General features: G+C 41.2%; 1 protein-coding gene across 1 annotated transcript in view; it reads right to left on the bottom strand.

The window, feature by feature from the left end:
- Positions 1-13,739, bottom strand: part of slc4a5b (solute carrier family 4 member 5b) — a 123,437-nt gene that overhangs the window by 62,582 nt on the left and 47,116 nt on the right. Inside the window, exon 14 of the mRNA XM_034192414.1 lies at positions 10,046-10,136. Within this exon, the coding sequence (XP_034048305.1) occupies positions 10,046-10,136 (91 nt within the window). The remainder of the gene's footprint in view (positions 1-10,045; positions 10,137-13,739) is intronic.

Below are 13,739 nucleotides of genomic sequence, written 5' to 3'. Positions count from 1 at the left end.
ATACAATAATTATGTAAAACCCCAACGGTCAAAACGACCCCCTGTGAGCAAGCACTTGGCTACAGTGGGAAGGAAAAACTCCCTTTTAACAGGAAGAAACCTCCAGCAGAACCAGGCTCAGGGAGGGGCAGTCTTCTGCTGGGACTGGTTGGAGCTGAGGGAGAGAACCAGGAAAAAGACATGCTGTGGAGGGGAGCAGAGATCGATCACTAATGATTAAATGCAGAGTGGTGCATACAGAGAAAAAAGAGAAAGAAACAGTGCATCATGGGAACCCCCCAGCAGTCTACGTCTATAGCAGCATAACTAAGGGATGGTTCAGGGTCACCTGATCCAGCCCTAACTATAAGCTTTAGCAAAAAGGAAAGTTTTAAGCCTAATCTTAAAAGTAGAGAGGGTGTCTGTCTCCCTGATCTGAATTGGGAGCTGGTTCCACAGGAGAGGAGCCTGAAAGCTGAAGGCTCTGCCTCCCATTCTACTCTTACAAACCCTAGGAACTACAAGTAAGCCTGCAGTCTGAGAGCAAAGCGCTCTATTGGGGTGATATGGTACTACGAGGTCCCTAAGATAAGATGGGACCTGATTATTCAAAACCTTATAAGTAAGAAGAAGAATTTTAAATTCTATTCTAGAATTAACAGGAAGCCAATGAAGAGAGGCCAATATGGGTGAGATATGCTCTCTCCTTCTAGTCCCCGTCAGTACTCTAGCTGCAGCATTTTGAATTAACTAAGGCTTTTTAGGGAACTTTTAGGACAACCTGATAATAATGAATTACAATAGTCCAGCCTAGAGGAAATAAATGCATGAATTAGTTTTTCAGCATCACTCTAAGACAAGACCTTTCTGATTTTAGAGATATTGCGTAAATGCAGAAAAGCAGTCCTACATATTTGTTTAATATGCGCTTTGAATGACATATCCTGATCAAAAATGACTCCAAGATTTCTCACAGTATTACTAGAGGTCAGGGTAATGCCATCCAGAGTAAGGATCTGGTTAGACACCATGTTTCTAAGATTTGTGGGGCCAAGTACAATAACTTCAGTTTTATCTGAGTTTAAAAGCAGGAAATTAGAGGTCATCCATGTCTTTATGTCTGTAAGACAATCCTGCAGTTTAGCTAATTGGTGTGTGTCCTCTGGCTTCATGGATAGATAAAGCTGGGTATCATCTGCGTAACAATGAAAATTTAAGCAATACTGTCTAATAATACTGCCTAAGGGAAGCATGTATAAAGTGAATAAAATTGGTCCTAGCACAGAACCTTGTGGACTCCATAATTAACTTTAGTCTGTGAAGAAGATTCCCCATTTACATGAACAAATTGTAATCTATTAGACAAATATGATTCAAACCACCGCAGCGCAGTGCCTTTAATACCTATGGCATGCTCTAATCTCTGTAATAAAATTTTATGGTCAACAGTATCAAAAGCAGCACTGAGGTCTAACAGAACAAGCACAGAGATAAGTCCACTGTCCGAGGCCATAAGAAGATCATTTGTAACCTTCACTAATGCTGTTTCTGTACTATGATGAATTGTAAAACCTGACTGAAACTCTTCAAATAGACCATTCCTCTGCAGATGATCAGTTAGCTGTTTTACAACTACCCTTTCAAGAATTTTTGAGAGAAAAGGAAGGTTGGAGATTGGCCTATAATTAGCTAAGATAGCTGGGTCAAGTGATGGCTTTTTAAGTAATGGTTTAATTACTGCCACCTTAAAAGCCTGTGGTACATAGCCAACTAACAAAGATAGATTGATCATATTTAAGATCGAAGCATTAAATAATGGTAGGGCTTCCTTGAGCAGCCTGGTAGGAATGGGGTCTAATAAACATGTTGATGGTTTGGATGAAGTAACTAATGAAAATAACTCAGACAGAACAATCGGAGAGAAAGAGTCTAACCAAATACCGGCATCACTGAAAGCAGCCAAAGATAACGATACGTCTTTGGGATGGTTATGAGTAATTTTTTCTCTAATAGTTAAAATTTTGTTAGCAAAGAAAGTCATGAAGTCATTACTAGTTAAAGTTAATGGAATACTCAGCTCAATAGAGCTCTGACTCTTTGTCAGACTGGCTACAGTGCTGAAAAGAAACCTGGGGTTGTTCTTATTTTCTTCAATTAGTGATGAGTAGAAAGATGTCCTAGCTTTACTGAGGGCTTTTTTATAGAGCAACAGACTCTTTTTCCAGGCTAAGTGAAGATCTTCTAAATTAGTGAGACGCCATTTCCTCTCCAACTTACGGGTTATCTGCTTTAAGCTACGAGTTTGTGAGTTATACCACGGAGTCAGGCACTTCTGATTTAAAGCTCTCTTTTCAGAGGAGCTACAGCATCCAAAGTTGTCTTCAATGAGGATGTAAAACTATTGACGAGATACTCTATCTCACTTACAGAGTTTAGGTAGCTACTCTGCACTGTGTTGGTATATGGCATTAGAAAACATAAAGAAGGAATCATATCCTTAAACCTAGTTACAGCGCTTTCTGAAAGACTTCTAGTGTAATGGGTAGTCCATCAGAGTAAATGTAAATGTTATTAAGAAATGATCAGACAGAAGGGAGTTTTCAGGGAATACTGTTAAGTCTTCAATTTCCATACCATAAGTCAGAACAAGATCTAAGATATGATTAAAGTGGTGGGTGGACTCATTTACTTTTTGAGCAAAGCCAATAGAGTCCAATAATAGATTAAATGCAGTGTTGAGGCTGTCATTCTCAGCATCTGTGTGGATGTTAAAATCGCCCACTATAATTATCTTATCTGAGCTAAGCACTAAGTCAGACAAAAGGTCTGAAAATTCACAGAGAAACTCACAGTAACGACCAGGTGGACGATAGATAATAACAAATAAAACTGGTTTTTGGGACTTCCAATTTGGATGGACAAGACTAAGAGTCAAGCTTTCAAATGAATTAAAGCTCTGTCTGGGTTTTTGATTAATTAATAAGCTGGAATGGAAGATTGCTGCTAATCCTCCGCCCCGGCCCGTGCTACGAGCATTCTGACAGTTAGTGTGACTCGGGGGTGTTGACTCATTTAAACTAACATATTCATCCTGCTGTAACCAGGTTTCTGTAAGGCAGAATAAATCAATATGTTGATCAATTATTATATCATTTACCAACAGGGACTTAGAAGAGAGAGACCTAATGTTTAATAGACCACATTTAACTGTTTTAGTTTGTGGTGCAGTTGAAGGTGCTATATTATTTTTTCTTTTTGAATTTTTATGCTTAAATAGATTTTTGGTGGTTATTGGTAGTCTGGGAGCAGGCACCGTCTCTACGGGGATGGGGTAATGAGGGGATGGCAGGGGGAGAGAAGCACACTACACACATATTGCTATAAAGGCACCATCACATGATGTATTTGTTTTTGTTAACAGGAAACAATTTCATTCCATCAAAGTTCAAATAATATGTGATGCACAAATGCATTCGGTTGGGTACAGGCTAGAGGCTAGCATGGTGCGTGTTGGGTGGCTGCTTAGTGAGTATATAGTTTGTTCCTGTAATTGTTCCAAATGAAAACCAGCGTGGGCACATTTGTGCATATGTGCACACAAATATTTTTTATTATTATTAATGCATTTTCATTTTCTTCATGGTGACAATAGAGCTGTCTAGCTTCATAACAGGTCCCCACTGTCCCCCTGTTTTCAGAAGTTGTCAATAAACGCATGTGTAAAGTTGTAAATGTTACACATGGCCACGGCACACCTTGCTTTGAGTGTGTGTGTGAGTGCTGGTCTGAGCTCACAGTGGGTATGGCCTCACACACACATGCTCCCACTAACATTTTTCCAGTGTCATGTTTATTCCGTTTGACAGGGTACCAAATAAACTATCCCTGCATGTCTCCACGTCATTTCTAGTCATCTGTAGTGCACAGTTTGTATAATTTCTGTTCTGTGTTCATGTTGACTGATCTGACACAGGGAGATTTTCAGCTCCACTGGCCTAGTTAGATAGATTTGCATATTTAAATAGGGGCGTGGAAAGGGAAGAGCTTGGTACTTCTGCATGTGCACTCAATTCCATGTTCAGTGAAATGTACAAACAGATTGTGCTTGGATCCATGTGTACGCACACTTTGATACCTTTGGATATTTATGTGCTTATGCCAGTTTCTGGGTTTTAGCATAAAGCATGTTTCAGTACATAATCCATGCAAGTCTTTGTACATGAGGCCCCTGGTGTTTAAATACCTGAAACCACAAACCGGTATTGCACCATCACAACTTGGTGGTGTTGACAGGATCTGGCAGTCAAGAAAGTAGAAGTTACTGGTGACACCTGTGACTTTGGGACAAGATCAAAAAGTGGTGGGAAGATATGTTGCAAGGAGAAATATGTGCTTACTAGCTTGGCTAGCAAGAATTCTCCTTTGGCTGACATGGTAGAGTGTTGGTCCATTGAATGACAAGTTTGGCTTTTGAATCCCACCAGAAGGCACTGATCTATAGGACTTGGTTACAGTTTACTCTTTCAAAGAGTCTAAATATCAGGCTTAAGTTGATTTTTGTTATGTACTCGATGGTTTACCAAGCAATATATATTCATACTCACTTTGTCAGAAAGCATCCAAGAATGAGGCAAAAAAAGACAACAGAAGATGCAAATTATCACAACATAAGGACCAAACAATTATTGCTAGAAAGTAACACATCCAGTCTTTTTTAATACTTCATTCTTACATGTACTGCCACCACTCAGTTTCAATAGATTTATTCACAGAGATATACAGGCAAGTATTTGGACCAGTGACAAAATTTGTGTACTTTTTTCTTTGTATACCATGAAAATGGAGTTGAAATGATACAATCCAGCTGTACTTGTAGAACAAGAACTGGACGCTTGTGGTGAAGAAAGCGTTGAGCTGTGAAGTGAGGCTCTTGACTGGATATTTATTATCAAATGAAATTAAGCTGAACACAAAAAACATGAAAGATCATGGGTTCATGCTGGCTACAAAATAATAAAAGTGTAACTAAATGTAAGAATCACTAATTTTATATATATATATATATATATATATTTGTATTTTCCATATCATCCCAACTTTTTTCTGATTTGAGGTTGTACATCATATATAAACATAAAACCAATAAACTGGCACTCAGTGGTTATTGGCCTGTTGGACAATTTAGCCAGCGCATGCCAACTTGTGAAAAATTTGACAAATATGCCTGCTACGTCGAATAAGTTATGCAGTTGTCACACCATGATAATTTAGTCAGCGAAGGCAGAAGAATCAAAAATACTGCCAAAACATCATTATACGGTAGATGACACGTTCAATAAGTTCTGTGGTCATCCGTAACATGTTAACTACGTCTACATATGTCAATATGCGCTGGAGATAAGTTCGATGTAAGTTACACATTGGGTACACTACACATTATCTCAACGTATTTTAACTCATGAGTAACTTACAAGTACCATGTGTCAACAATTGCATAACTTACCTACAACGTATGGCCCTTGTAAGAGGGATGTATGAGCCATACGCTGGCATATGTCGAAAATACAGTGCATGCAAAAAAAAATTTTGATGACATCCCCGTACTATGATGTATACCAGCGTGCTTCATCGTGCTCTTAACTTACACAAAACTTACCTATAGCTTATTTGACTTACGCCAGCGTATTCGCCAAATTTTCATACGCTGGCTAAATTGCCACCCAATCCTCCTTTGGCTTCATCAAATCAGGACCTTCAGCTTGCACTGAGGCGGTTTGCAGCCGAGTGTGAAGCGTCCGGCATGAAAATCAGCACCTCCAAATCCGAGGCCATGGTTCTCGACCTGAAAATGGTGCCTTGCCCTCTTCAGGTCGGTGCAGTGTCCTTGCCTCAAGTGGAGGAGTTTAAGTATCTCGGGGTCTTGTTCACGAGCAAGGGACGGATGGAGCGTGAGATCAACAGACGGATTGGTGCAATGTCTGCAGTGATGCGGTCACTGTATCGGACCGTCGTGGTGAAGAGAGAGCTGAGCAGGGGGGCAAAGTTCTCGATTTACCAATCGATCTACTACGTTCCAACCCTCACCTATGGTCATGAGATTTGGCTCATGACTGAAAGAAGGAGATTGCGAGTACAAGCAGCCGAGATGAGTTTCCTCCGCAGGGTGGCTTGGCGCTCCCTTAGAGACAGGGTGAGGAGCTTGGTCACTAGGGAGGAGCTCAGAGTTGAGCCACTGCCTCTCCATGTCTGAAATGAGCCAGTTGAGGTGGCTTGGGCATCTTTTCCAGATGCCCCCTGGACGCCTCACTGGAGAAGTGTTCCGGAAGACCCAGGACACTCTGGAGGGACTACGTCTCTCCAGAGTGTCCTGGGTCCAGAGTGGGGGAGGAGGAGCTGGGGGAGGTGTGTGTGGGAGGTGAGGTCTGGGCGGCTTTGCTTGAGCTGCTGCCCGACTCCGGATAAAGAGGAAGAAAATGGATGGATGGATGGATGGATGGATGGATGGATGGATGGATGGATGGATGGATGGATGGATGGATGGATGGATGGATGGATGGATGGATGGCAAAATCACCAAGGTGTTACAAGGCCATTAGTGCTGTTGCCTCACAGCAAGAAGGTTGTGGGATTGCTTCACACCTGGATCTTTCTGTGTGGAGTTAGCATGTTCTTTTATGTTTGCGTGGGTTCCCTCCAGGTACTCCGGCTTCCTCACACTTCCAAGGAAATGCAGGTTAATTGGCCGTGAGTGAGAGTGTGAATGTATCTGTCTATATGACTGGCAACTGGTCCAGGGTGTACCCTGCTTCAAGCCCAGTGACCACAGGGAGATAGGCTCCAGTTCCTCAGTGACCCTGAAGGGGCCATTCAAAAATTATGGAATGCACAAATAGGCCATTTTTGACACCCCTCCTCCCCCTGTAACACCTTGTAACACAGGCACATACCCCCCTCCCTGTTACATAACATCTGATCTTACCCCCACACTTTCTTTTTTCCATGATTAGAGTCTGATCTTAATCTTATTCTGAAGTATGTAAGTTCTATAGAAAGCCTTGCTCTTGATGCACTCTCTAGTGTATATTTCTGAATACACCAGATGGAGCATTTAGTGCGTGCTCTCCTGTGTTGGAGGATGTGACATCAGCAACAGGAAATGCATGACACTTAAAAAAACAACAACACAAATCAAGACTGACAACAGTCAAAATGCAATCGGAAAAAGACATTCTCTTCAAGAAGTGACAACGGAACTTATCCTGAGAGGTCAAAGCAACAAGGACAGAAGGAAGTACATGAAATGTGGAGGTATATAAAAAAAAAACCTCAAAGAATACATAAGAAATCAAGCAAAAAAAAAGTCAGGCTAAAATCGAGCAACAGAGGGGAAAAGAACAGAGGGAAAAAGCAAAACAATTTAATTTTTGGGCCAACGTGAGTTCAGTTTGATGGAGTTTGTTGTCATGAATCATCAAGACTGTGCTGCAATGTCTCACATGCTGTTTGAATTATTATTTTAACTTTTATAATTCTTATTATTTATTTTTTGTTATGTAACGTCTGTCCATACCTCCCTCCCCCTGTAATGCTCGGTAACAAAGTGCTGCCTCCCACCCCCCACCGGCATTACCTAATTTTTGAATGACCCCTAAATGGAGTAAGCAGGTATTGAAAATGAATTAATGCAGTGAAGAATGAGGTTCAAATCCTAAATGGAGTACAGTATGTCTGAGTGGAATTTAATGCTTTCCATTTTTAATCTGTCTATAATTCAAGATTCAAAGCTTTATTGTCAGAGGTACATAGAACAGTGTACACAGTACAATGAAATTCTTATTTGAATGCCACTACTATCATGCACAATAGGTTAATAGATGTCTGTTTCTGTCTGTTGGTGTTGTGACCTGTATGTGGTGCGCTTGGTTTGAACCCAAATCTTCATGGCTGATCCATCAGCTTGGGACTCTGGCGAGGGCGGTCACATCTCCTCCTCTCTCCTCTATCTCTGCTCCAACCTTCAAAGTCCCTACTTCACCAGACTGTGAATTCTTCAAACTATATTGGATTAACTATGGAATTGATCAGCTGGTCTCTGAACGCTATTGAAACCATTTTCTACAAGAAGATTGGGGGCCGGGGGACCTTGCATGCCCAGATGGAATCTACCCTGTGGGCTATGTTCTCAACGCCTTCATAGTAGGAGGGCTGGTACTTATTGGCTTATGTGCTGCCCTGACCTACCGGAAAATTGGCAAGACGGCTGCTGCCAAACCACGACCCCTCACTTGTCTGTCATGATTAATGAGTTGGGCAAGGCGATGCATTCTCAGACTGTGTGAACCCTTGAACTCAGATGCAAATTGGATAACATCTTTGAGCAAATGCGCACCTTGCAGGGGAAGGTGAAAGATTTCAGAGAGCGGGAATAATTCATAAATTGGGATCTGGTTTGTTCATGTGAAGCTGTAAAAGTGTTTTCACTGCTCAACCACAAACACGGCAGGCTTTTCAGCCCTTGACGGACAAGATGCCCCAGTGTTTCCTCCAGAAGAATCTCTACGGCCTTGGGGAATATTGGCTGCCTCCTTATCTCTCTAACTCCAGACACAAGGACAGATACTGACTCACACATGTACAAAGACTGAAGCATGCTCCACCTCCCCCCCTACCTCCCATCCTGCCCCATTCACACACCCCACCCTGGCTACCGTTCAAGCCACTCCCCCCCAAGCTGATGGTGGTGCAACTCACTTTGCTGCGGCCTTCACCCACTTTGCCTCAATTCAGATGACGGACTGCTTCAAGTTTAGAGCACATAAACAATGTTTGTCTTTAATTTTGATGTGTGCCATTATTACGGCAAACAAGTAATAATTGTGGATTAATTGCTGTATTCTGTGGTAATTGGAGTGTAAATGTAATTTTGTTGTTGTTGCATTTGTAATGACAATGACAATAAATCTTTCATTCATTCATTCATTCATTCATAATGAGGTGTGGATGGGATGGGGACGCATTAACAGGATGGTCATATATCAAACTGCAAAAGCATGTGTACTCATTATTAATGTAAGAAAACAAATTACTCACTCCCCCTAGGAACTTTTTTCTATTGTACAATGAAATAATTGAATACAGTCTCTAAACAGCAGAAATACTTGTCAAATTTGGACACATTTACTACCTCCATTAATAACAAAGTGTGGCCAAGATATTAATAATTTATTTGAAATGTTGCTTTCATGGGCAGGTTATTAAGTATTGTGATGCCTGAGACAATATGTACATGACAAATTCAGGACTCTTGATTAATACACAGAATTTATGTGGACATGAAAACAAATGCAAACTGATACCACACATTGTACTTTCAGCACCACACTTTATGAATATGTAGTATTTAAAACAAAAGTACTCCCACTTCGGACACTGGTTTTGTTCATTAACGCCAAAAAATTAGTTTGAATAGTTTGAATAGCTTGAATAGTTGAAGAAACAATGGAAAATTGTTAAAGCGAGCATGAAACGTGGCATAAATATTCACACTGGGGTACTTTTCAAATTCATATTATGAGACAAATCCACAGGTGGCTGCTATATTTCCATTTTCCCCAGCATCAGTTATTCATAGGTTTGAGTGACTATTGGCTCTGCTAGTTTTTGGGTTTTTTTGTTTCTAAACCTGATTGATAAACCTGAGCTTTATCCCTCAATGGACCCTTTTTTGTCTCTAAAATGAATATATTATGTAAATATTCATTTGGCATAGCACATTTCAGCATAAATGTAAATTTAATTTGTTGTAGCAAACCAGGTTTGCTGTAATAAACTATACTAATAGTTGTCATTAAAACTGAACAAAAATACACATGAAACATCATTTCAGTGTGTAACGGATATGAAATGGATAATTAATACATATTCATGAAATCAGTTGTTATTTAGGAGTCCTGTTGGTGAAAAGCCACGTTAGTGAGATTGCTGTCTCCTCATGCAAAATTACTGATTCACAATCAGAATCACAAAGATAGAAAGACGAAAAGAGCTGTTGTGTTTGAATGCAAACCTTCATGTGGAGCGATGCATTCACATCTATAGACCGTGACATAGTCGGGCTTGAAGCCGCGGTTGATTGGGAAGTAGATGAAAGATCCAACCTGCAATCAAGAACACAATATGTTCCTCTGTAAGACTTTACATCATTAAAGGCCCCTTCACACATAACATGTTTGAGTCAGAATGGCGTAAGAAGGAAGAGTCAAATGCCACTCGCCACAACCATTCACGCCCACCAGTGGCCGAAAGACAGCGAGTGCCTCACACTCCCAGCACGAGAGTAGACAGCAGGCGACCACATTCGACCTGTCTGTGAAAATTGTCTAAGTGCCTCACTAGTGTGGCGTAACCAAGCAACACACATGGGCGTGACTGTGCCAAACACCCCCCAACGGTTTGTGGAATGCGTCATCGTCGTTATCCCCCCATATACACACACACACACACACACACACACCATGAATCCAACATTGTCAACCGTTGACAGCTGTGGCTGAGGGCCCCGGAGTCCGGTCGCTGTCCAGCGCAGTGCGCTGCTGGAACAGCTGACCACTGTGTATTGCAGCTCAGCTGGAGAACATGCAATGCACATGTGTGTGTAAATGCTCATGCCCTCATCACGTGCTGATAATTACGTACTGATCAAATGAGGACTGGCCAGCGTCGGAGTGTGCAGCACGGTGTGGAATTAATGAGCCGGCTGAGCAGGCTGATGTCACCGCCACCACGTAAATTGTCATTTACATGACAGACAGAAAGAGTGGAGATTAAATAAAACAAATATGGATAAAGGCGCATACTCAATTTATGATCACTTTGCTAATAGGCTTTGCTGTGGACATACAGCACATGTCAGCTGACCGCCGACTGTCAGCTGGACGTGACCGTGCATGCAAGGTGTTAGATTACAACACAGACATCAGACAGATGCAGAACAAACAAATAATAATACATATATAAAATAAAAATCACAGAATGAAGGAACAGAGAGTGAGCCTTTTCTTCTGTGAGCTGCTGAAGTCCGCAGAGAGAAGTGGGCATGTCCCCCTGTGACGTGCAACTGTTCAGATATCTGTGCTCGCAAGTCACAGCTCGGGAACACCTGTAGTGGCTTGCAGGATATGAAGTTGCATAATTACAGCATGAGGCACAGACGTTGCATGCTGTCCTCGCGTGGAAATAAATTAAAACACATATTACTTCAGTGCCGCAGGGGCTGCTGGGGCTGCAGGATCACAAACACAAAACGAACACACAAAAAAATACAAAAATAAAATCATCATCCATTGCGTTGAGCTTCCCCACCAAAGAAAACCCACGTACATTTTGTCTTTACATAAAAATACAGTAATAAGTGTCTTTTCACTTTAAAAAAGTAAACATTTGCATGTACATGCTGTCTTTAAAGCAGAAACACAAACTGTCGATTTAAGCCCCGGTCACATGGCACTACCGAACAGTGTTGCCACAGTTACTTTGAAAAAGTAATCCAATTACTGATTACTGATTACTCCTTGAAAAAGTAACTTGGTTACTTTACTGATTACTCAGTTGTAAAAGTAACTAAGTTAGATTACTAGTTACCTTTTAGTTACTTTCCCCAGCTGTCGACAACAACCCTCTGCCACCTCAACATGACAATGATACTTGTTTTGCCAAAACTTGCTTTATAGTCACCCTTTCTTGACTTCAATGAAAATAAATACTTTTTATGAAAAGTAAAATAAAGACCTCTTTCTTGATCTAATATTTAACTATTGACAGCACTGTAACAGTAAAACTTGCAATTTCTAGCCTACATTGTTTATAAATGTAACTATTAAATTCTTTCTAACATTTTTCTAACATTTAAATTCTCTCTAAACATTTTACTTGTCGAAATTATTATTATTATAAGTAGTATTAGTAGTTGTAGTAAAAAAAGGCTTCAAAACTGGACCTTTAATCTAGGGGTGTTGTGGGGGGGAGCACATCCTTGCCCCACACCCCCATTCCATCTGGATTCGCCCCTGCTTTGGTGTTTGAGCACAAAGAATGGATAACATTTATTTATGCATAAAACATGACCAGATTTACAGGTAAGAAAGTTTTATTGCATTTTCACATCATGTGGTCCTCAGAAAGAGAGTTTAGGTGCATTTGAGTGGAAAATAGTGTTAATTGTTGACGCATCGCGGAATATCAGCTGTTTTTAACGAGCAGATACGGAGTGGCTCAGCTCAGAATTCTAAATAAGGAGGAAAAAAACATAAAAATGTCTTTGTAAAGCTCAGTGCAGGTGTGCTGTTGTCACCGTGCTTTAAGAGGTGAGGACGAGCTGCTGCAAAAAAACGCGGATGAAAAGCTCACAGCCCGCTTAAAGTGGGCAGTTCAGTTGAACCCCGACCTCCTGCCCACGGACCAAGTTTAATGCTGCTATCGACCCACAATGAAAAATAATAGTAACGCACAGTGACTTGGAGAAGTAACTTTAATCTGATTACTGATTTGGAAAGATTAACGCGTTAGATTACTCATTACTAAAAAAAGTGGTTAGAATAGAGTAACGCGTTACCGGCATCACTGCTAACGAAGGACACCGAAGCCAAATCTGGACTTACGTTGACTTTCGGAGACAATTGTTAACCATCCTCCAGTTTTGTTTCTGTAGCTGGAGCTTTATTACAATTTTCAAACTGCTGAAAAATGTGAATGAATCCCGACGACAACTTCAATTTGTCCGTATTCCATTTTGCTTTCTGTCTTGACGGTTCCTCATCGTTTGCATAGTTCCCGTACTGTCAGTATATCATTTGATTGTGGTCTACTTCGTCCAGCCTCCCAAGTCTGATGTCTTGCACGAACATTGACGATATCTGAACGGATCAATAACTAAAGATCCGACGAGCTGAACATGACTCGTCCATGTGTGGGACCAAAAAGCAAAGTTGTCACACAGAAACAATAGCAGCAAGAACATTTTATCAACTACTGTAACTATTTACACACATTTGCATGCGTCTGTGGTTGGAGAGGCTGTGCGCGCACACACAAACGGCTGTGTGCCACAGACGGCTGTGCACATGTTCACATGCTGTCTGCTGCTGGCTGAAATGTTCCAGCCACAGACGGCATGCAAACCAACGTGTGCGTACACACTGTTTTTTGTGAAGATGGACCTGTTGTCAAGACAACTCTCGCACATGCAGGTGCTGTGGAAAGCGCGCATTGGCTGCAGAAATGATCACAGGCTGGCACTCGGTCTAATACCTGCTATCAAGTAATGTCATCATGAATGTTTTGTTTTGATTTCGTTTAAAGCGTCAAGGTCACCGTTCACTTCATTTTTCTTTTGTTTGTTTCAGTTTTGTTTCATTCTTTTATGTGCTCTGGACGCGCAGGCTTTTCGGTGATGGGGGATGTGCTGGCTCATTCGTCCACTTTTTCTCAACAATTTGTGACTTTGGGACTTTTTTCCTTTATTCAGCGATTACCGTGTGCCGTGTGACCAGGTCTTTACGCTATGGGAGCTCATCTCGACAGAACACTGGCCTGGCTGTTGCAGACACACAACAGACAGGAACTAACATGGATCATTTTAGGGTTTACAAACATTTTTGACCGTTAAACTTTACTCACTTTATGAGCAAAAAAAAAATGTTAGTGGACTGAAAGTTAGTGGAACTAAATTTAGCGGAAGCTAACTGGTCCGGTGATGGTTTTCA

Source organism: Thalassophryne amazonica, chromosome 17 (assembly GCF_902500255.1).
Source record: "Thalassophryne amazonica chromosome 17, fThaAma1.1, whole genome shotgun sequence".
Taxonomy (NCBI): domain Eukaryota; kingdom Metazoa; phylum Chordata; class Actinopteri; order Batrachoidiformes; family Batrachoididae; genus Thalassophryne; species Thalassophryne amazonica.
The sequence above is the reverse complement of the archived record's forward strand: the minus strand, read 5'-3'. Positions and strand labels throughout refer to the sequence as shown.